At 42.6% G+C, this 22,901-nt stretch overlaps 1 protein-coding gene across 1 annotated transcript in view; it reads left to right on the top strand.

Annotated features, from left to right (window-relative positions):
• The window catches only part of sptbn1 (spectrin, beta, non-erythrocytic 1), a 248,404-nt gene extending 226,005 nt beyond the window's left edge, over positions 1–22,399 (top strand). Inside the window, exons 32-40 of the mRNA XM_063197311.1 lie at positions 253–391; positions 1,782–1,866; positions 4,191–4,387; positions 5,505–5,596; positions 10,311–10,365; positions 14,183–14,412; positions 15,741–15,914; positions 16,594–16,636; positions 19,714–22,399. Coding sequence (XP_063053381.1) covers positions 253–391; positions 1,782–1,866; positions 4,191–4,387; positions 5,505–5,596; positions 10,311–10,365; positions 14,183–14,412; positions 15,741–15,914; positions 16,594–16,636; positions 19,714–19,959 — 1,261 coding nt within the window. The 3' untranslated portion in view covers positions 19,960–22,399. The remainder of the gene's footprint in view (positions 1–252; positions 392–1,781; positions 1,867–4,190; positions 4,388–5,504; positions 5,597–10,310; positions 10,366–14,182; positions 14,413–15,740; positions 15,915–16,593; positions 16,637–19,713) is intronic.
• Positions 22,400–22,901: the final 502 nt, after the last annotated feature.

The following is a 22,901-nucleotide window of genomic DNA, read 5'->3' as shown; positions in this document are numbered from 1 at the left end:
TGATGTATGAGATATCACTGCAATGTTGAAATCTTCACATTGAGAGGATGTAGGAGGTGCATTTGAGGTTGGATTTAATTTGTAATGGGAGGGAGTTGTAAATAAAGAATCTATCCAGGTCTGTGGCAAATCTGTGACTGAAACCTGAAACATCCATCTATTCCACAATGTTTGAGGTCCCTAAAATACTATTTAAACTCCATTACCCAAAATCCTCTCTGCTCACTATTGCTCTTCCTCTTCCTCCTGTAGGGATGTGTCCTCTGTGGAGCTCCTGATGAACAACCACCAGGGCATCAAGGCGGAGATCGACGCCCGAAACGACAGCTTCACCGCCTGCATCGAGCTGGGCAAGTCCCTGCTGGCACGCAAGCACTACGCATCGGAAGAGGTGGGCGCCCCGTCCTCTGGCATCCTGTGCAATTCTGGGATGAATTTCTCAAAACCAAAGTTGCTTACTACATTAGCTACTTTGTTGTTTTCAATGCATTTTCCCATTGGCAACTACCGAAGTTGCTAACAGGCTAACAACTTCTCTTTTGAGAAACTCATCCCTGTGCTCTTTGCACCCCAGTTATTCAGTGTCCTGTGACTTCCTGTGTTATTTACCAGTTGTCAATGTAGGGGATGAGTATGGCTCAATCCCATTACACCCCTTAGCCCTACTATACGCCTTTCCCCTTCCCCTCTGTTTTGCGCGTCCACGTGTAGGGGTAGTGGCGTCTCGATTCACGTTAAGACAGAGGGGTAGGGAGGCCCTACCGTGGCTGATATGGTAGGGCACACGTTTACCACTCGTTCAACCCGGGTTCGATTCCCGGCCCGGGTCCTTCGCCGGTCCTTCCCTATCTCTCTCTCCCAGCTCGCTTCCTGTCTCTCCTCCACTATCCTGTCTCACAAAAACCAATAAAGGCTGAAAAGCCCCCAAAAAATACAAAAAAAATAAATTTAAAAAAGACAGAGGGGTAGGGGTACGGCGAAGGGCTTTCCACCCCTCCGAACAGAGATTTTCCAACACCACACTCCAGAAGGAGGGCTATGACAGATTTCCCAGAATGCATTGTGAATGCCTTTAAAAATTGGCAGCAAGCCACGGCATCCACAACAGCACACAAATATCTGTATTTTCACCGCAATTGACAGTTTTAAAGTGGTAATAATTATTCCATTGTACTAAGTTTAACATTGTCCTAATGTGTTATGGCCCTTTTCTCCGTGAAACGCACATGAAAAAACGCTATTAATGTCAACCTAATGCACGGAATTAGTGACAGCTGTGAGTGTCATTCCGTGATTGTTGAAGGGGTATCTCAATTCGTAGGGGTTGCGTTTCAAGCCCTACACCTTACAGCTTCGTTTGAAAGCACGAGGGGCAAGGGGAAGGCGTAGGGGTAGGGGTACAAATTAGAAATGGAAAAGGCCCCAAGTAGTACTGTAAAGGTTCAAAGCTTCCCACACATTCAAATGTCTGGGGTAAATTTCTCAAAACCAAAGTTGCTAACTACAGTAGCTACTTTGCTGTTTTCAATGCATTTTCCCATTGGCAACTACCGAAGTTGCTAACAGGCTAACCACTTCTCTTTTGAGAAACTCACCCCTGACCCGGGAGCAAGACAAACAAATGACCAGATAAAAAGAGAAAAAGTCTGCTGCAACCAGGACTTTCTTTATTTCAGTGACTTCAAACCTTTTTCAATAAAATGCCAATAGAAATACTGCTTGTTTTGAGAGTTCATTGCAAGTTTTTTTTTTTTCTCATGGTTCTACCTGCTCTCTTGCAGATTAAAGAGAAGTTGCTACAGTTGACGGACAAGAGGAAAGAGATGATTGACAAGTGGGAGGACAGATGGGAGTGGCTAAGATTGAGTAAGTATCCTGATTGGTTAATGTCTGTCAGACATAGACAGCCTTTGATTCCAGCGTCCAGAGGTGTCCTTAAATGTTTCTTCATCATCAGGTAGTGATTAAGCATTTTAGCATCCAGCTCATGTTATTTTATGCTTACTTCAGTTTTGCACTACAATGCCCACCAAGTTGCTTCCAAACAGTTTTTTTTTTCTACATTGTAACTGATCTTGTGTTCAAAGTGAAAAATGAATCGTGTATGTTAATGGAAGAGTTACAGAAAGTCTATAAACTGTAACAAATGTCTTCATTTTCCATCAAAATAATGAGCTTGAGCACATTCTACTAATTGCCTAAAAGCCTCTAAAACCAATGAGAAAATTTGTCAAGAGAGTGCAAATTATTTTGGCTCCCTTGTGCTTACTTCTTCATACACATGACAGTTTCTGATTAATCAAGAATTCCTTATTTTTCAACCTGAATATGCATAAAACAGCTGCCACCATAGAATACTCCTCAACACAAAATGCACATGCATTCATTTTCCTGCTGTTTTCGCCGTTGTGCAGTCACAACTCGGCCGTATCCTTGGCTCTGGAACAGATTGCTGAAAAATGAATCTGCTCCGTTCTGGCAGCCCCATTGAATACATTAGCATAATTTAATTAAAGGCATAATCACAACTGGCTTGTTGGGTCTGCAGAAAAGGTCATTGTCACTGATAGTATTGCTTGCTTTTGTTCCTTCCCACACTCCGATACACTGACTGGGTCCCCTGAAGCTGTGGCTGCATTCCGTTACCCCAACTCTCCGGTCCTCAACCATGAGTGCATCTTAATATGCGACTTTGCCTCCTCCACTTGCGCTTGTCTCCTCGTTCCGCCTCCTAGCCCCTCTTCCGTGGAGAAAACGATAAAGTTTCCCAGCTGTCAGCCTAGCCACAGCAACTTTTGAGGGACTGTTTTTCATTCACCATTCCAATTGCAAATGAGACAAAGACTCTACAATTGAGCTTTTGCAAGATATTGAAAAATAATGCTGTTGTCAGTGATGTCGTCATGACGAGAAGCAAGTGGAGGAGGCAAGTGGAGGAGGCAAGTGGAGGAGGCAAGGTCGCATATTGCAACGCACTCCATGTGTTTGTGGCCTCATGCTTCGCCGATGCCCAGCCTCTGTGGAGAAAATATTAAAGTTTCCCCACTGTAAACCTATCCACAACAGCATTTTTGGGGGGACTTTTCCCATTCAACATCTCGATTCCAACTGAGAAAATGACAGTTGAATTACGCTTTTCTGAGATATTGAATTAAACTTCTGTCGTCAATGACACCTTGCGACGTCATCACAAGGCCACAAGCACAAGGGAGGATGGGAGTTAGGATACGGGTAAGAACCCTGAGAGGATGGGAGTTAGGATACGGGTAAGGACCCTGAGTCTCTGGGTTCATGCCTAAAATATCTGTGTTGTGATTGGTTCATGGTGAAAGGGTTCCGTTGTTTGTCCGCATTTGACCTCAGCGTGTGATTGGCCACTCTGCTCCTCAACCACAATTTCATATTTAGCATTCAGACGCAGCCAGGGACATGGACAATCCTACACTGGGTTTTTATATCATTGGGTTGTCATGGGCAAGAGAAAGGATTTTGAAATGGAAAGTGTTTTCATCAATATATGTATCACAGCTACAGCGTGTGCACTTCCCGCACAGTGAAAGCAAAACTGTAACTCCTGTTGGTGTTCTGGTAAAAGAGAACCAGAGTTTACTCATTCACAAAGGCTACTCATGTGAAGACCTCTCGAAAACAAGATGGTCATCTCAAGGGGCTATCCTCTAAATAAGAATGTGATTTTGACATATATTGTAGCCACCTTTTGAAAGTGAATGTGAAGTTTTTTGAAAGATGGTGACAAGGCATGTAAATAAATGTCATGAAATACGAATTTTTCTCTATCTCTCTCTCTCTCTCTCTCTCTCTCTCTCTCTCTCTCGCTCTCTCTCTCTAACACAATGGATTTTTCCTCTTGTCTTCTTCTTTTCACCACCAGTCGTCTCAGGATGCAGGGTTAAAGAAGATAAAGACATAATGAATGTTGTACATCTATGAAATGTTTTTCTCTTCAGGGGGACACTGTGGCGCAGTGCGCAAAGCCCCCCACATATGGGCTTGCATGCCCATGGGGACCCCGGTTCGAGTCCGGCCGGGGTCATTTCCCAATCCCACCCCGTCTCTCTGTCCCACTCGCTTCCTGTCACCATCTCAGACTGTCCTATCAAATAAAGGCATAAAAAGCCCCTAAAAGTATATTTTTTTTAAAAAATGTTTTTCTCTTTCTCTTCCTCTAGTTCTGGAGGTGCACCAGTTTGGCCGTGACGCGGGGGTGGCGGAGGCGTGGCTGCTGGGCCAAGAGCCCTACCTGTCGAGTAATGTGGCTGGCCAGAGCGTGGACGAGGTGGAGAAGCTGATCAAGAGGCACGAGGCCTTCGAGAAGTCCGCCGCCACCTGGGAGGAGAGATTCAGCGCACTGGAGAGACTGACTACGGTGGGTGGAGAGAGAGAGAGAGAGAGAGAGAGAGAGAAAGAGAGAAAAGAGAGAGAAAAGAGAGAGTGAGAGAAAGTGTGTGCGTGTCTGGAGAAGATTGGTTCGGTTGTGTGTGTGTGTCTGATTACAGTGGGTGTGTGGATAGTTTAGCCTTTTTGTGCGTGTGTTTTGTGCACAAGCGTGCAAGCATGCAACAGTATGTGTGTGGGTGTATTTTTTCGTGCCGGTAGGTGATGACATGTAATATATGAATGTGCAAGTGTGAGCCTCAGTTGTGTGGGTGTGATATCCTGCTAACCTGTATCGGGTTCCCATGCCTTTTCCCCATATGGTTATCACTTCTGCTTTTTCAGTTCCTACACCGCATACAAACAGACGCACGCACGCACACACACGCATACGCACACACACACGCACACACACACACACATACAAAATCTCTCTCTCTCTCTCTCTCTCTCTCTCTCTCTCTCTCTCTCTCTCTCTCTCTCTCTCTCTCACACACACACACACACACTGTGTCTAGGGGTGCATTCCAATATGCAGACTTCCCTCCTCCACTTGTGCTTGTGGCCTCGCATGTTGCTGATGCCCCGCCTCCGTGGAGAAAACACTCAAGTTTCCCCGCTCTCAGCCTAGCCACAACAATTTTTGGGGGACTGTTCTTCATTCACCATCCCAATTGCAAATGAGGAAATGACATTCAAATTGTGCTCTTGCAAGATATTTTATTTTCCATCATCGGTGACATCCTCATGAGGTCACAAGCAGGCAAGTGAGCAAGGAAGGACGGAAGTCTGCATATTGGAATGAGCCCTAGGTGTGGTTCTCATCAAGCAGGCCACTCCACAAACGAGAAAAACGTGCAACCACACGGTATAACCATTTCCAACAAACAGTGTTGCTTTCCAGTCAGCTGGGTCTGTGTATTGTACATGTGCGTGTTTGTTTGGTGTTGTCTCACTTGGAAAGTGTGAGAAACACAGAGAGAGAGAGCCCTGTTTTTTTTTTGGCGAGGGAGGACATGTGTTTGTGCCTGTGCCTGACAAGGAGTCGGCGTCCCTCGCGTGTGTTCCGCTGCCGCCTCACTGTGTGCCGTGTGTCTGTATGTCTGCAGTTGGAATTACTGGAAGTGAGAAGACAGCAAGAGGAGGAGGAGAGGAGGAGAAAACCCCCCAGCCCCGAGCCAGTGGCACAGGAGGTGCAGAGGTAGGACCACAGCCATTATCCATAACCACTATCTTTTCTTTTTTGTTTTTAGGGCATTTTTGCCTCTTTTTCACTGCCGGTTTTCTGGTAGGCCTACAGTTCGACACAGCAGGACTTGGTCGCCACTTTTTACATAACGATTGAGTGGTGTCGTGCCTATTCGGAAAGCAAAAAATGCCAGCCAGGTCGCGCTGTGTTGAGCTGTAGGCCTACCAGAAAAACGGCAGTGGAAAAGAGACATTTGAGACTTAAAGGACCAGTTCAGTCAATTTCAATATGCTGTTGTATTGCTCACGCTACCCTTGACTTGTCAGTAACCGGTGATGCCATATTTTTAGACTAAGCCCTTTCCGAGATATGAGTTGTTCTAATGGGGGCAGCGTTTGTTTAAAAAAAAAAATTAATTAACATAGGTCTACTCCAAATATTTTCCCAAAAGGTACCGCTGGTTGTTCGGTGTCAGCTGATGTTGCATAACCTTTCGGATGTTTTTGGGAATAAATAAAAATGTTTTTTTGAAATGTAAACAAAGCGCTGCCCCCATTACAATGACCAAGATGTTGGAAAAGGCTGAAGAAGAAGGGAAAATAACCTCAGATACTGACAAGTTCAAGGTAGTGTGAGCATTACAACTGCTTGTTGAAATTGACTGAACTGGTCCTTTAATCGTGATAGGAAAGTGCCGAGAAGACTGGATGGGAGAGAGATGTTGGAGGGTTGGGAAATGACCCAGGCCAGTTTCAAGCGTGGGTAACCAAGGGCATAAGTGCCCATTTATGGTACGGCATGTTAGGCACAGTGTACCCCCACAATTATGTACGGTAACACTTTATTTTAGGGATACATCTACAGTGGTGCTCATATGTTTACATACCCCAGCAGAATATACACTTTCTTGGCGATTTCTCACAAAATATGAAGGATTACACAAAACCTTTTTTTTCACTCATTGCTAGTGACTGGCTTAAGATATTTATTAGCAATCTTCTGTGTTTACTCTTTCAAAAGCATGATCACACCCCAAACTACCCAAATGACCCTGTTCAAAAGTTTACATACCCTAGTTTCTGATGCGGAATATGGCTCTTTTTAACATCAAGGACCGCTCTAAATTGTTTGTGGTAGTTGTGGATAAGGCTCTTAATATTCTCAGATGACAAAACAGCACATTCTTCCTGGCAGAACAGTTGTTTCCTATAATATTTTTGGGTGTCTTGCTGGAACCTCACATTTGAGGTTTTCCCTGAGTGGCTCAATGATGTTGAGATCAGGAGAGTGAGATGGTCACTCAAAAACCTTAATTTTATTCTTTCTGAAGGTAATGACGGGTTGATTTGGCTTTCTGTGTCGAAATATTGTCATGTTGGCACTGTTGGAATTTCAATTCAAGGTAACACTTCCAAATAAGGGGCCATAATTAACAGTAAAGTAGCTATAACCTGGCATGACTTAACGCCATATTAGACACATATTAATTGTTATTAATGCATTTGTTGAGCATTAGTAAGCAGTTACTTAACTATTAGATAACAATAGCATATTATTATTTAACTAATAGATAAGTAAGGGCACAGTTAATAGTTAAGTAGCTATCAGGTCATACTTAACTAAGGACGAAAATTAATACTTACTTAAAGCAAAAGTACGGCATAACTAATGTATAAATAATACATAAATATTGGGAGTTGGGACCCTTATAATAGAGTTGGCTGAGGATAATTAGTTAATTAATGGATAGATATTGGTGTTTGGGACCCTTAGGCCTATAATAGAGTTGGCTGTGCATACCTAATAGTTAAGTAATTCATTTACTGTGACATCTAGCGTTCACTCGTTCAAATCACTGCATTAAAAGCAACAGGAGCCATTATATAGCAATGACTGGACGTACACTTCTCAATGATGGTGGGGTGATGAGATGTAATTTGTTCATATACCACTTATTAGTTTTAATGGTAAAAACCCTACAATAAATGCAGAACATTATGAAGAGTAATAGTTTTGAAGCGAAACTAAACCATTCCTTTGTGATAATTAAGTTAATGTCTGAAAATATTAGCTCCAAGAAGTGCAGTGCATGATGGGTACTCAATCTACAGACAATATTTCGGTATTATTTATTCATTAGTTATGCCTTACTTATGTATTAAGTAAGTGATAATTTAGGTCCTTAGTTAAGTATGACCTAATAGCTACTTAACTATTACTGTACCCTTACTTATCTATTAGTTAAATATTTTTTATGCTATGAACTTGTAACACAAGGTAATAGTTATCTAATAGTTAAGTAACTGCTTGCTAATGTTTGACATATGCATTAATAACAATTAATATGTGTCTAATGTGGCGTTAAGTAATGATTATTAACCCTTACTAAAGTATTAGGTTATAGCTACTTTGCTGTTAATTATGGCCCCTTATTTGGAAGTGTTACCCAATTCAGAAATGCAATATGAGGGGGTTTGGTTGAAATCAAGCCATTGAGCAAGGGAATCGCATTGCATTGCAATGATCATTGCAAGGGAAATTGTTCAGGAGGTATAGGACAACGAAAAAATAACTTCAGGTGAAATATAGGACAACATGAAAAAATGTTTTGAACTGTACAGCAAAGAGGCACTTGAGGAAAGATGGGCTGTTGGGGGTTGCCAGGAGAAAGCCATTACTAAAAATGCAAACATGTTATTTTGCATAATACACCAAATAGCATAGTGAGAAGCATCAGAATGCCTGTGACAATGTCATTTGGAAAAATGAGATCAATATGGAACTTTTTTCAGCCACTATTAACAGTACCATTTGGAGAACAGTCAATGGAGCCTATGATGAAAGTTACACCATACCCTTCTGTGAAACATGGTCATGGACCACTGATGTCATGGGGACATTTGAGTTACAAATGCATTATACTTTTGATCCATACTCGCAGAATGATGAATACATTGCCCTGTGAAAAATACTAGAGGAAACTTGACACACATCAGCCTTGAAACTGCACATGGTCCATTGTTTGGACATGCCAACATGACAATATTTCAACACAGAAAGCCAAATCAACCCGTCATTAGCTTCAGAAAGAATAAAATGAAGTTTTTGAGCGACCGTCTCACTCTCCTGATCTCAACATCATTGAGCCATTCAGGGGAAACCTCAAATGTGAGGTTCCAGCAAGACACCCAAAAATATTATAGGAAACAACCATTCTGCCATTTCCTGGTGAACCAGTAGCCTGTAAGTAACAGGCTACTGGCACACTGCCCTTTCACGCCTCTCCGCAGGCGGGGTTTAGTCAAAAGATGCTTGCACGCGGTTGGAGCAACCTCATATGAATGACATGACACTTTGACCGCTCACGTTGAAGCTTTGTGACGTAGGACGTGTCGTCACGTAAGCGCTGCCAGGTCGGGAACCAAAACAGAACAACGTCCTTTAGAAAATCAACTTGAGGTATTTTGGATAACACCGCTGAAATTGCTGCTTCCATCCCGACGCATGATAACTCCTCGCACGCCGCCATTACTGTTGTGATTCAGGGAGGGGGCGGGCACAGCCGAACTACCCTGGGGGAGGGTGTTGCGTTCGATAAACGTCATACCCACTGAAATCCCTCCCTACGATCCTGATTCGTCGTGCTGCCCCGGTTATTTCGAAAACGGAGGAGGAGAGCGAATCACAGGTGTACCAGAAGGATTGTGTAGCCCAGCCCCCTGGGCGTCAACACATAGCTTCTGGTTCACCAGGAAAATTCTGCCAGGAAGAATGTGCTGTTTTGTCATCTGAGAACATTAAGAGCCTTATCCACAACTACCACAAACAATTTAGAGCGGTCCCTGATGTTAAACAGGGCCATATTCAGCATTAGAAACTAGGGTATGTAAACTTTTGAACAGGGTCATTTGGATAGTTTGGGTTGTGATCATTCTTTTGAAAGAGTAAACACAGAAGATTGCTAATAAATATCTTAACCCAGTCACTAGCATTGAGTGAAAAAAAAAGGTTTTGTGTAATCCTTCATATTTTGTGAGAAATCGTCAAGAAAGCGTATATTCTGCTGGGGTATGTAAACATATGAGCACCACTGTATTAGCACTAATACATACAATGTTAATGCCTGCATAAGTAACTTGTAAGGCTTGCACTAAGCAAAAGTTAAGGCATACTCGGGCCGTACTAAGGTTAAATTGGTAATAAATCCCTTATTGTGCATGAACAAGACATTTGCGAATACATGCCTAACAAATGTTTGATTTTGCTTAGTACATGTAATGCCTTACAAGTTACTTATACAGGTGCATTGTATGTATTAGTGCTAATAGATGTATCCCTAAAATGAAGTGTTACCTTATGTACTTGGAAAAAGAAAGGATAGGTGGATGAAGGAAGGTGTAAGGGGTAGGAAGGAAAACAAAGAAAGGATACGAAAGTGAGAGATACAGAGCTAACATAAAGAAACAAGTGCTCATCATGGAATGTGTGTCTTCGCGTGTTCATGGAGGCTATGTCCTTAGTAGAGTAGAGTATCATGCATTAATGCAGTCATTAAGCAGGTTGTTAAGTGTGTAGAATTTTTACTCAATCTATTGTCTTTTGCAATCTCTCCGACTCTTTCTCTCTCTCTCTCTCTCTCTCTCTCTCTCTCTCTCTCTCTCTCTCTCTCTCTCGCTCCTGCTCTCGCTCTCGCTCTCTCTCTCTCACTCTCTTTTCATCTCTACAGGGAAGGAGAGCAAGTGACACAGAACGGACTGTCATCGGATCAGGATTCACCACGGGTTAGTCTCCATTCCCCTGCCCTCTACCAACATCACTCGGCCCCCCAGGGGCCACATCAGGGGGGCCAGGAGGGCCCCATCACACAATCAGAAACTATTTAAGGGCCACACATAGACTGCACCTGGCCTCTAATATTTTGTCCCATACTTTTTACTTTATAATTACTTTTACTATAATTACTTTGACGAATAAGTTTTCTTACATTTATTTAATTTGCCCGATCACTGAGGTTGATTTGTATGGAAGCAAGCATGCCCCACAAAGATTTGTTGTTTGTTCTAAGGTTTACATTTGTACAGGATGACATCGCATTTTGTTGACCACTAACAGTTGAAAAAGATCAGCCATCAGTGTAGTTGCAGATGTTGTGAAGATGTCTTTTGTGGAATGTCTTTTGCTCTTTCAATCTAGATTTAGTGTTTTTTAGTGTTTTTTATGTGTCTGACCAAGATTTGCAAGTAAGAACAGTGTGGAGTGTAGTTAAGTACAGGCCTATGAAATTAGTTGTGCTGTCGCGTTCGAAATTACTAGTTGTAGTTTTGGACTTTAGACAGAGACTGGGTGACTGTATCTGCTTGTATACTAACCTCTAACAAAAGCTGAACTAGAGCAACTTTGCCTTGTCATTCTGAAAGACCTCACTGACTTTCAATACAGTTTTTCAGTCAATGAAAACAAACCGAGACATTACCAAAGCATTAGTTCCTTTGTCACAGTAACCTGGTTGACTCAAATGTAAAGGAATGGATATTTGATATAAGAGAATTTAGATATTTTTATTTCTGTTTGTGGAATGATCATTTCTGTTACCCATTTTGGGGCTTTTGCTATCACAATGTTGGTGTTCCAATATCACTAACATAGAAAAAAATTACTAATCACTTCAAAAGATTTGTCATACTCACTAACACGAAAAGTCATATTGTTTGTCTTGTATGTCACAAGCTATGCTATGTCTGTTATTTTTGTTTGTTATGTCATGACTAATTCATTAATTGTGGATTAATTTGCTTTTCAAAACAAGACATCTCTCTGTCAGGAAGACCTCTAACTTTATCAACATGATGAATCAGGCCTAGCCCATTTATTTGCATTTTTGTTGGTAGGTGTTAGACTAGTATTGGGTGATGGAGTGTCTCAGTATTTATCTCAGTAACCCTTCATTCATACTGCCTATACCAGTGATTCTCAAAGTGTGGTCCGGGGACCACTGGTGGTCCGCAACAAAGCTCAGGTGGTCTGCGAGGGGATTTCTACTTTTCCAAGACAAGCTAGCAGTAGGCTATATTTGTGACATTATTTCAAAGCCATGCATAGCTGTCATATTTCCACCACAACATGATAGACTTGTAATGTGAATCAAAAGAAAGTGATCTGCATTGAAATCAGCAGTGTCAAATTAGCACCCGTCAACTGTCGATTCAGTTGACAGGTGGTCCCTGAACATCTGTGGGGAGGCAAAGTGATCCTTGGCCTGAAAAAGTTTGAGAAACACTGCCCTACACAGCAGTATGAACAGTATGATCACAGGGCTTAGTGTTATCATTTAGGACGGTAGTTGGATTTTGTTTGTGGCATCGGGGAATAAGAACAGCTGCACTTGAAGTCGACATGAAAGGAGGAACTGTGCTCTGGACAACACAGTGGTATATGCAGTAAGAGGGTAATGTACACAGTAAGGAGTGATCTCTTGTGTGGTTCCCATAAGACTAGAGTGTGGTTCCTTGAGGACATTGGGTATTTCTCAAAGGGCAATGTGCTAGCCATGCTAGGACGAGTTCACCAAAGACTATTCAATAGCTAGTTCTAAGTGTGATTCATAATTGGATACAGCTTGGACAAATGGATGTTACTCATCCTAGCAAGACTAGAACACTTCACTTTGAGAAACACCCTGTGTGTGGTTCTTTCAAGACTTAATGTGTTTCATGCAAGTCTTCTGTCCGGTCAGACTTTTGTGTGCTTCCTTAAAGACTTTCTGTCTGGTTCTGTTAAGTGTGAGTGAGGTCCTTTTGAGACTTGATGTGGTTCTTTTCAATCTTCAGTGCTTTCAGACTTTGTGTATGCTTTCAAGACTTTCTGTGTGGTTCTTTTAAGTCTGACTGAGGTTACAGTAGGTCAGGATTCTCTCCAAAGCATCTGTTTTGGTTTTCATGTGTGAAGTGGTGCGCCTCATATCGTGGCTATCTCTCTGTATCTCTTTCTGCATGTGGTTGCGCCTGTTCATTTCCTAAAGCTGGTGTTTTGAGATGGATTTATTTTACATTTATAGTATTGCAGCAATAGCAGTGGTCCGTAATAGCAGTGGTCAGTACTGTACAACATAGATGGCAGTAACTGTGCAATTCCCAACATACATTTCCTGTTTAGTTTTTTAGACCTAATGTGACATTTTTTAGACCTAATGTGACATTTACTTCTTTACATTTCTTTATTAGAACATGTACTTATTGTCCTTTTCACTGTCAGCAGCATATGTGTTGACAATCATCCCTACCGTAAATCTATGAAACACTTTTTTAAATTGATATTGTGGCACATCATTACTCGACTCCCATTAAAGGGGTATGCCACTATTTTGGGGCTTAATACAGTTAAAATAGTTGGCTGGGGTTTATAAAGGTGGTAAAGTATCTTATTTTTCATGTTAAGCGTTGTTTTGCTTTAAGACAAGTTAAAAGAGGGAATGTGTCGCTAAGCTAGTGAAAGTCAATGGATCAGTGTAGCATGCTACAATGCTACATGGATCCATTGACTTTCACTACCTTAGCGACATGCTCCTTCTTTTAACTTGTCTTAAAGCAAGACAACGGCTTACATGAAAAATAAGGCACTTTACCACCTTTATAAACCCTGGCCAACGATTTTAACTGTATTCAGCCCCAAAATAGTGGCATACCCCTTTAAGAGTACAGCATCAGTACCCGCATCCAGACCGCAGACTCATGACCTTTCATCATGTCTGTGACCTTTTTGCTTCCAGCCTCCAGTTTAGCCTCTGTTTGACCTTTATGGCTACATAGACAAAACACTATTATTCAGAACCTACCCCTGTGTGTGTCTGCCTCGCATGAATATGTATGCACTTTATCTTATCTCCACTGTGTGTAAACATAGGACAGTAACATCAATATTATTTTAATGTATTCTTTTTATCCCTCCTCTCTCTCTCTCTACTCTTATCTCTCTCTCTCTCTCTCTCTCTCTTTTCTTCTCTGTTTCTATTTTCCCTGTCTTGCCTGCTGTCTTCTCTCTGTCTCGCTCTTTTCTTATCTTCTTCTCCCACGTCTCTCTGCATCTTTTTATTTCCCACTGTCTCACTATCACCCTCAACCATCTCTACACACTCCCTAACGTCTACACCCCCCCTCAACCCGCGCCTGTGTGCTGTCATCTTCTCTCCCATCTTCTCTCACCTTCTCACCCTCTGTCTCTACCCCCCCCATCAACCATCTATACACCCCTCTCTCCTCATCTTCCCTCCCACTCTCCCTCCTTCCCTCTTCCATGTTTCTCTCCCTAATCTCTCTCTCTCTCCACCTTTCTGTTCCTCTGTCCATTTCTTTCCCTTTCCTTCCATATTTCTATCTCCCTATCCCACCTCTTTCTTTCTCTCTCTCTCTCTCTCTCTCTCTCTCTCTCTCTCTCTCTCTCTCTCTCTCTCTCTCTCTCTCTCTCTCTCTCTCATTACCCCTCCCCCTCTCTGTCTGTCCCCTCTTTACTTTCCATCTCTCCCCTCCCTCCCTCTCTCTCTCTCCCTCCTCCCCCCATCATCCCCCTCTCCTCTCCTCTCCTCTCCTCTCCTCTCCTCTCCAGGACGGCGTGGACGTCGGAGGGGAGATCGTGAACGGCGTGGCGGAGCGTAGCTCCAAGGAGCCAAGCCCGCTGCCCTCCCCCACCTCCGGCAGGCGGCCCAAGGGCAGCCAGTCCTCCTCCACGCTGCCCGCCAAGGCCCAGGACCCTTCGTCGCCCTCCCCGGCCCAGCTGGAGGGCCTGCTGCACCGCAAGCACGAGTTCGAGGGACACAACAAGAAGGCCTCCAACAGGTACGGCTAGACCAGTGTTTCCCAACCTTTTTTGTCTCGCGTACCCCCTAAGCCTCTTAGTTGTGCCACGAGTACCCCCTAATTCATGTTCTATATTGTTTTCTCTGTCCTGATGTGACTGCTCCATACATTTGTTATAATAAAAGCATTTTTCCAAGTAGCCCCTGCAGTGTGCTCGCGCACCCCTAGTGGTACACGTACCCCTGGTTGGGAAACACTGGGCTAGACGACTCTATGACATTCATACCTGCAAACTCGTCACCTTTTGGTGACAGTAACCTTTTTCCCGGCCAATTAGGTCATTCAAGTGAATAGAAATAGAACCCCCGCTGTACACTGTCACCTTTTTTTCTTTGACGAGTTTGCAGGTCTGAACATTCACCACAGTATTAACCCAGTTAAAAAAAAACAGCACAAGAAGGCCATGATTCCATGATTCCATTCCATCATTCTTTATTGCAACACATTGGCACACAGTAGATTGAATCACTGAACTGCGAATATCATTCCTTTCATTCCCTTAAAGCAGGGGTGTCAAACTCAGGCCCGGGGGACAAATCTGGCCCGGGGAATCTTTTTATTCGCCCGCGAGATCATTTCAAATGTGTATTACAGTTGGCCCTCATACATCATTAATGTACAGTTTACCAAGACTTGAACATGAAATTTGGTGTTTCTCAGAAGTATGAGCGGGCCCAGGCCAATGACACACCTCACACTCCTATGCAATACAATATGTGCCAGTGTGTGTGAAATTAAACTATGAGTATTAAGTGCGTGCCTGCAGGATTTTAGTCCATTTATTAACAAATAATCTTGAGTTCGGCCCTCGACTTCGTTCCATATTTTGATTTTGGCCCTCGGTCAATTTGAGTTTGACAACCCTGGATTAAAGGGACACTGTGTGAGATTTTTAGTTGTTTATTTCCAGAATTCATGCTGCCCATTCACTAATGTTACCTTTTTCATGAATATTTACCACCAGCATCAAATCCTAAGTATTCATTATGACAGGAAAAATTGCACTTCTCATACATGAAAAGGGGGATCTTCTCCATGGTCCGCCATTTTGAATTTCCAAAAATAGCCATTTTTAGCTGCAAAAATCACTGTACTTGGACCATACAAGAAAATATGTGTTTATTACTTAGTAAACTTTCATGTGAAGATCAAATTTTGCAATGGGCAGCTCAGTTTCAATGAGCAGCATAGTTGCAGTATCTTTTTTGACCATTTCCTGCACAGTGTCCCTTTACTGTAATTTCACTCATACTACTTTCCTCGTGTCCCGGCCTGGGTCCTCATCACCTCTCCGTGTTCCTCCGCAGGTCTTGGCATAACGTGTACTGCGTGATCAACAACCACGAGATGGGCTTCTACAAGGACAACAAGAGTGCCACCCAGGGCATCCCCTACCACAACCAGATCCCCATCAGCCTGAGGGACGCCTCCTGCGAGGTGGCCTCCGAATACAAGAAGAAGAAGCACGTCTACAAACTCAAGTAAGCAGCTCCTCTCAGTCTGAATAGCACAGAACAGAACAGAACAGAACAGAATAGAATAGAATAGAATAGAATAGAATAGAATAGAATAGAATAGAATAGAATAGAATAGAATGAAATAGAATAGAATAGAGTAGAATAGAATAGAGTAGAGTAGAGTAGAATAGAATAGAATAGAATAGAATAGAATAGAATAGAATAGAATAGCACAGAACAGAACAGAATAGAATAGAATGGAATAGAATAGAGTAGAATAGAGTAGAATAGAATAGAATACATTAGAACAGAATAGGATAGAATAGAACAGAAGAGACGAGAACAGAACAGAACAGAACAGAACAGAATAGAATAGAATAGAATAGAATAGAATACATTAGAACAGAATAGGATAGAATAGAACAGAAGAGACGAGAACAGAATAGGATAGGATAGGATAGAGTGCTGTTTATTGCCACTCCAAGAACTAGCATGTCTTCAAGCTCAAGAAGCCTCCAGAGATCCAGCCCCAACGTGTCAAAGGCTGTTAATAAAATACACCCTAGAATAGGTGTCACGAAAATATTCTGAAGTCCAAAAAAAAGAAGGGAACCACTGAGCTTATGAGAACCAACTCTTTTGGGCCGGAGAAGTGGTAACATTTTGTCCTAATGTCAACCTGTCTTTCATTGTGTTTTTGCAGGGTTACAGACGGCAACGAGTATCTCTTCCAAGCCAAAGATGATGTAAGTCACTGTTCATTGAATTCACATTCAAGCACATGTACAGTTCTCATATATTGTTTTTTTTTTAATGGAGAGTTGCCTGGCTACTTTGCAAAAGTATTAACCCTATGCAAGCAAATGAATGGCAGGGAGGTTGGAGGGAAACAAGGAAACAGTTACATCATATGACATTTCAGGGGCTTCTTAGAAAACTGCTAACTGCACATAAGCAAGCCAGTATGAAAAAGGAAACAAGAAAAAAATAGATCAGTAAGTATGACATTAAAAATCAAGAGTCAGACCTCTGTTCTATTGTCATTTTATGCCACTGTTATTCTTATGCCACATTATGTAATTGTTTCATGACCCAGCTACTTAGTGCAAATGGAAGCAGCAGCATCACTCAGCCAGCCAGTCAGCCAGCCACTCCAATCTGCCCCCTTGTGGCCATAGAGTGTGGTGCAAGTGCGGTGTTCGTAGCTCTTAGCTTTTAGCCTACTAGCACCTCAATCAGACATGACCTCACTCTCCTGCAATGCAGACCAATAAATCTGACTCTCGTTTAGCTGAGAGTGGGATGTAGAAAGATACAGACACGTTACAGACTCTCTCTCTCTCTCTCTCTCTCTCTCTCTCTCTCTCTCTCTCTCTCTCTCTCTCTCTCTCTCTCTCTCTCTTTTACAAAAGCCAGATGGAGGCTCAGTGAAGCTAATTAATTAGCTGATGAGGGGAGTGGGATGGAGAGAGAGAGAGAGAGAGAGAGAGAGAGAGAGAGAGAGAGAGAGAGAGAATGAAGCGGTGAGTGAGTGGGAGTGAGAGAGGGGGATTGAAAGAAAGACAAAGACAACGAGAAGAGGAGAGGAGTGACTCATTTCATTGGATAATGTATTTCTTGTCATCCCCACGCATACTACACCATTTCGACACACAGACAGACACCTTGTCGTCAGGGTTGCCAGATGAGGCTGATTATTTCCAGCCCCAAAAAAAAAACGCTCAAAACCCGCCTGGAAGCAATAAATCCCGCCCAATATCATTGATTTCTATGGCCAAAATTGTTTTTTTTTTCTGCTAAATGCTGTTTTTACCCGCAGACAGCCATCCTAAAACCGCCCAATCTGGCAACACTGCTTGTCGTTAGCTATGTGGTAGCAGTAAAAGGGGAAAGCCACATGAATGGCGACACGCTGATTTCTTACCCTTTTCATCATCATCATGGTCAGAGACATGCTACACCGCCCCACCCACCCTGTCTTACCCAGAACACCGTTGCTGTGTGCAACAGACAGCCAGGGCCGGAATAACGCACAAGCTAGATATGGCAGCAGCCTAGCCCCCCCCCCCCCCCCCCCCCCCCCCCCCCCCCCCCCCCCCCCCCCCCCCCCCCACCCCCCCCCCGATTGGCCACAAGTGAAAAATAGCTGAATTTTGATAGGATGTGGTATTGAAAAAAAAAAATCTTTCATGTTACGTAACATTGGTAGGTTGGTTGGACATGTTATCCTTAATTCCTAGCTCATAATTATGACAATGTGTATGTACATTTATTGTGATATTTGCGTTTCGGGGGGTGTGGGGGGTCCACAGCAACCTGTAGCCTAGGGGCCCCTAGAGGCTATCTTAATCCGGCCCTGGACATAGCGATCGATCGGCCGCCTCCTACGCTTGTCCTCTCTCTCTCTCTCTCTCTCTCTCTCTCTGTCTCTCTCTCTCTGTTTCTCTCTCTCTCTCTCTGTTTCTCTCTCTCTCTCTCTCTCTCTCTTTCAAGCTGTTGCATCACGGCCTGCAGTAGCCTGCCCGAACACCTTTGGACAGAGGAGCATGTCAGAGCACATAAAAGCACACACAGAGAGGACATACACATGTAACCCATGTTAGCCATGTGCACCGTCAGTTACTATCAGTGATGTCAAAAGTCAAAGTAAATTCATGGTGTAAGTACAACACTAGCACATGATATTACATAGCTGTTAGATCATTTACTCCATGGTACCTAAGGAAGTACATGTCGATAGACGGTGCTGTTACTGAAAAACACAAAAAAACCTAAAAACTAAAAAACTCACCGCAGGTGATAGTAAGACAGGTACACAGCCCTACTGGTTACTGTGCTGGAGGGAAGCTGTGTTTCTTTTCTTTTTTTTTCTGGTTTTACTTTTTCACTCCTCTGGTTACCATGTCAGTCACTATATGTACTTGCATGGTAACCAGAGATAACCATGGTAACCATTTACTTATTTAGCCAAAAGGCTTCATTTCATATCACAAGCTATTTCTATTATGTTGCTAAGAGCACTACAAAAGACTTCATCCATCTGGTGCACCAGGGGGCACCTTTCCCAAAGCCTCATTCACTACAATAGGGCTGGACAATATTTACAACTATTTACATCAGAGGTCATCCTAAGCATAGGCCTATCTATTCATCAATGAGTCTTGACTTAAACAGATCATCAGTCACATGGTCTCAACAATGGAAAATGTAGCCTAGCGAGCCAAACCCCTACAGCAAAGCACCTGTGCTACTGATGTGCATTCTCTGACTTTTTTGGATTATTGCGATCATGGTCATTTGCTTTTCTGACACCCAAACCATACAGTGTGTCCTCATCAAGTGCATTACAGATGCTTATTTGTTTGGTACTACACAGAGAATCCATGTATCCAGCACAACACAACAGGTGAAGGTGGTGCACGTGCCTTTGTCTTGTTTGAGTGCCTCGCTCAGTGCATAGCTGAATTTTTTAAAACCCGTTTTGATATGTTTTTAATATCACCTCTTCTACTCTGCTCCAGATGAAGATGTGGATGCAAAAAATAGAGAGAGAGAGAGAGAGAGAGAGAGAGAGAGAGAGAGAGAGAGAGAGAGAGCACGAGAGAGAGAGAAAGAGAGAGAGAGAGAGAGAGAGAGAGAGAGAGAGACAAATTTGACCTTGCCATGACCTCTTCTTCTCCACCTCTTTGTCCACCAGGAGGAGATGAAGAGAGAGAGAGAGAGAGAGAGAGAGAGAGAGAGAGAGAGAGAGAGAGAGAGAGAGAGAGAGAGAGAGAACGAGAGAGAGAGTTCTCACTTTTTTTGTCTTCCTTGTCCATCACAGGAGGAGATGAACACGTGGATCCAGGCCATCCAGAACGCCAGCGTGAGCTCCGGCTCGGGCTCGGCCTCCTCGGACAACAAGTCGGAGATCTCGCCGCCTAGCAACCAGAGCACGCCCGCCAGCAGCCGCGCCCACACCCTGCCCGCCTCCGTCTCCATGACAACCGAGTCCAGCCCGGGCAAGCGGGAGAAGGACAAGGAGAAGGAGAAGGAGAAGCGATTCAGCATCTTCAGCAAGAAGAAGTAGATGTAGTAGCGGAGGAGTGCAATGGAGACTAACCCCCCGACTATCTATCTATCTTCTCTATCTCTCCCTCTCTCTCGCTCTTCAGTAAGAAGAAAGGAGTAGTGGAAGCTCCCCCTGACTATCTATCTATCTCTCAGCCTCTGACTATCTATCTATCTTCTCTATCTCTCCCTCTCTCTTGCTCTTCAGTAAGAAGACAGGAGTAGTGGAAGCTCCCCCTGACTATCTATCTAACTCTTGCTATTCTCTCTCTCTCTCTCTCTCTCTCTCTCTCTCTCTCTCTCTCTCTCTCGTTCTCTCTCTCTCTCTCTCTCTCTCTCTCTCTCTCTCGTTCTCTCGTTCTCTCTCTTCAGCAAGAAGAAGCAGTAGAGGCTCCCCCTATTATCTATCTCCAGATCTATCTTCATCTATCTCTCTTCCTGTTCCCTGTTATCTTCTTGCTGAAGTGAGATCTTGAGAAACATGATAAGAGATAGAAAGAGAACTTTCTCTTTCGCTCTCTTTATCTCTCGCTTTTTCTCTCGTTCTCTCTCTCTCTCTTTGTCTCTGTCACTTCTTATCCGGTCAGAACAAAAAAAATTGTAACCTTCAAAACCTGTAAACTACCCCTCACTACACGTTCTACTACTCCTACACAAAACACTTCACCCACCACCAAATACACACCACCCGCCCGGTCTAACCACCTCCTCCTCCTCCTCCTCCTCCTCCTCCTCCTCCTCTACTCTGCTCCTCTTTTCTCGTTTTTTTTGTTTGTTTATTTGTTTGTTTGTTTTCTACTTCTTGCTTGTGTGTGTATGTACGTGAGTGTATCTCCACAGCAGTGACGTTCCAGCATGCAAGCTTGAGAACACACACTTCCAGAGCTCACCGGGCTCTGTGCCTAAAATGTAAAGGGGTACCTAAAATTCGGGAAAACACTGTTCACATGAAAACAGGAAATTAACAAAAAAACAACATAAACAGGAAACATGAAAAGTGAAGGTGAAATAAAAATGAAGTAAAAACTGAAGAACATTTGAGCTGTTGAAAGAGCAGCGAGTTGGGGGGCAACCGCCCATCTTAAAATGTTTTAAGGACCAGATTTTTTAACGTTTTTGGTTTTTGATTTGTATTACTGTTAGTATTATTATTATCTTGAATTACAATGTTTTATTTTTTTCGGGAACAATTTTATGGATAACTCGTTTTTTTGTAATTGTCTATCACCAAAGGGGTCTTGAAGTTTTGAACACATTTCCTCAATTTTTCTGAGGCTTCTGCCAACAGTGATGTTTAGCAACATTGTTCCCTTCATCGTTGTTGTGGAAACAGACAGACATTCTGAATAGACATTCTATAGAACCTCAGCTGTTTCCTTAACAACAGAGGGGACAGGTGTTCTATTTACAAATTCCAGTCGAAACAGACCCAAATTCAAATGTCCATTTTACCAGTAGAGCTACGATATAATGAATGATTCACAAATAGTCTTTCAAGCTAGACGCTACGTGCTGAGATTTAAAAATGGCATATTATCGCTGATAGGTCGATAACGTTTCACCTCACAATTTGCTCCAATTTCACAGGCATAATAATCTAACCTAGGTTCGGGTTGTGGAAGGAGGCAAGACAAAAGATATTATCTCAGTCTTTCCAGAATGTTCTATAGAGGGAAACGTGTAACCCTACTAATGTTTTTAAATATATATAAATATATTTTACATTTTTGTTTTTTCCCTTTTGTTTTAATGCTTTTCCCATATTGTTTATATGTGTGTTGACTGCCATTCCCTCTGGGTTGCATCATAATATATGTTTTCAAATAAGCATAGTACAGAGTATAAAAAGCTAGCTGTATTATAAACACTTTAAACAAAAAAGCATCAATGTTAGCCAGGGCAGGGTGGGGGGAGTTTAAAAAAAGCATTTACTGGGAATTTAATAAATGTAATAATAGCTCAAAATAAACAAAAAACAGGGGGAGAAATAAGACTTTAAAAAATATGGTTGCTTGCTTGTTGGCTTCAGCACTGTGCATTAATATTGTTTTGTTATTCTTTTCTGTTCAATATTTTTTTCTACATTATTCTGCTCTTTTCATACATATTGTGCATTTCTTCCGTCACTGTATCTATTGTACCGAAACTAAAAGAAAAAAACGAATGAATTTTCATCTTTACTGCACAATCAGATAACTAAAAAATAAAATAAACGAATAAAGTTAAAAAGACATACTAGGAATGGTATCCTTTTTTGCGAGGTATCCGGGGCAACTGGGTGTATATGCAAAACTCTTGCCCTGAGCCTCATGATGTATGAAACTGCACCTGTAGATCCCCTCTACCCTCCTTCCTCCCTCCCTCTCTCTCTCTCTCTCTCTCTCCCTCTCTCTCTCTCTCTCTCTCTCTCTCTCTGGTAAATATGTGCGATGTCATTAAAATGCTTTTAAACATTACAATCGCATTGTCTGTTTTATATGCATTTATGCGTGTATGTGACCTTGGCTATGTGCGTGCGTGCGTGCGTGCGTGCGTGCGTGCGTGCGTGCGTACGTGCGTACGTGTCTCCACACATGTATCCGTGCGTGCGTGTGTGTGTGTGTGTGTGTGTATGTGTGTGTGTGTGTGTGTGTTAATTTCCTTATGCACTGCAAATCCTGGGGTGCATTTCTCGAAACGATAGTTGCTTACTATGCTAGCTACTTTGTTGTTTGCTATACAATTTCCCATTGGCAACTACCAAAGTTGCTAACAGGCTAACAACTATGTTTTCGAGAAATGCACCCCACTTTTGATGGAGCCAAAGCAGTTTCAATAAAATAATGGTCTAGACTTAAGATGTTCATGTATTCATTAATATAAAAATAGTCTATATTTAAGATGTTCATGTGTTCATTAACATAAAAATAGTCTATATTTAAGATGTTCATGTATTCATTAATATAAAAACAGTCTAGATTT

This window comes from Engraulis encrasicolus, chromosome 1, assembly GCF_034702125.1.
Source record: "Engraulis encrasicolus isolate BLACKSEA-1 chromosome 1, IST_EnEncr_1.0, whole genome shotgun sequence".
Classification (NCBI taxonomy): Eukaryota; Metazoa; Chordata; class Actinopteri; order Clupeiformes; family Engraulidae; genus Engraulis; species Engraulis encrasicolus.
The sequence above is the reverse complement of the archived record's forward strand: the minus strand, read 5'-3'. Positions and strand labels throughout refer to the sequence as shown.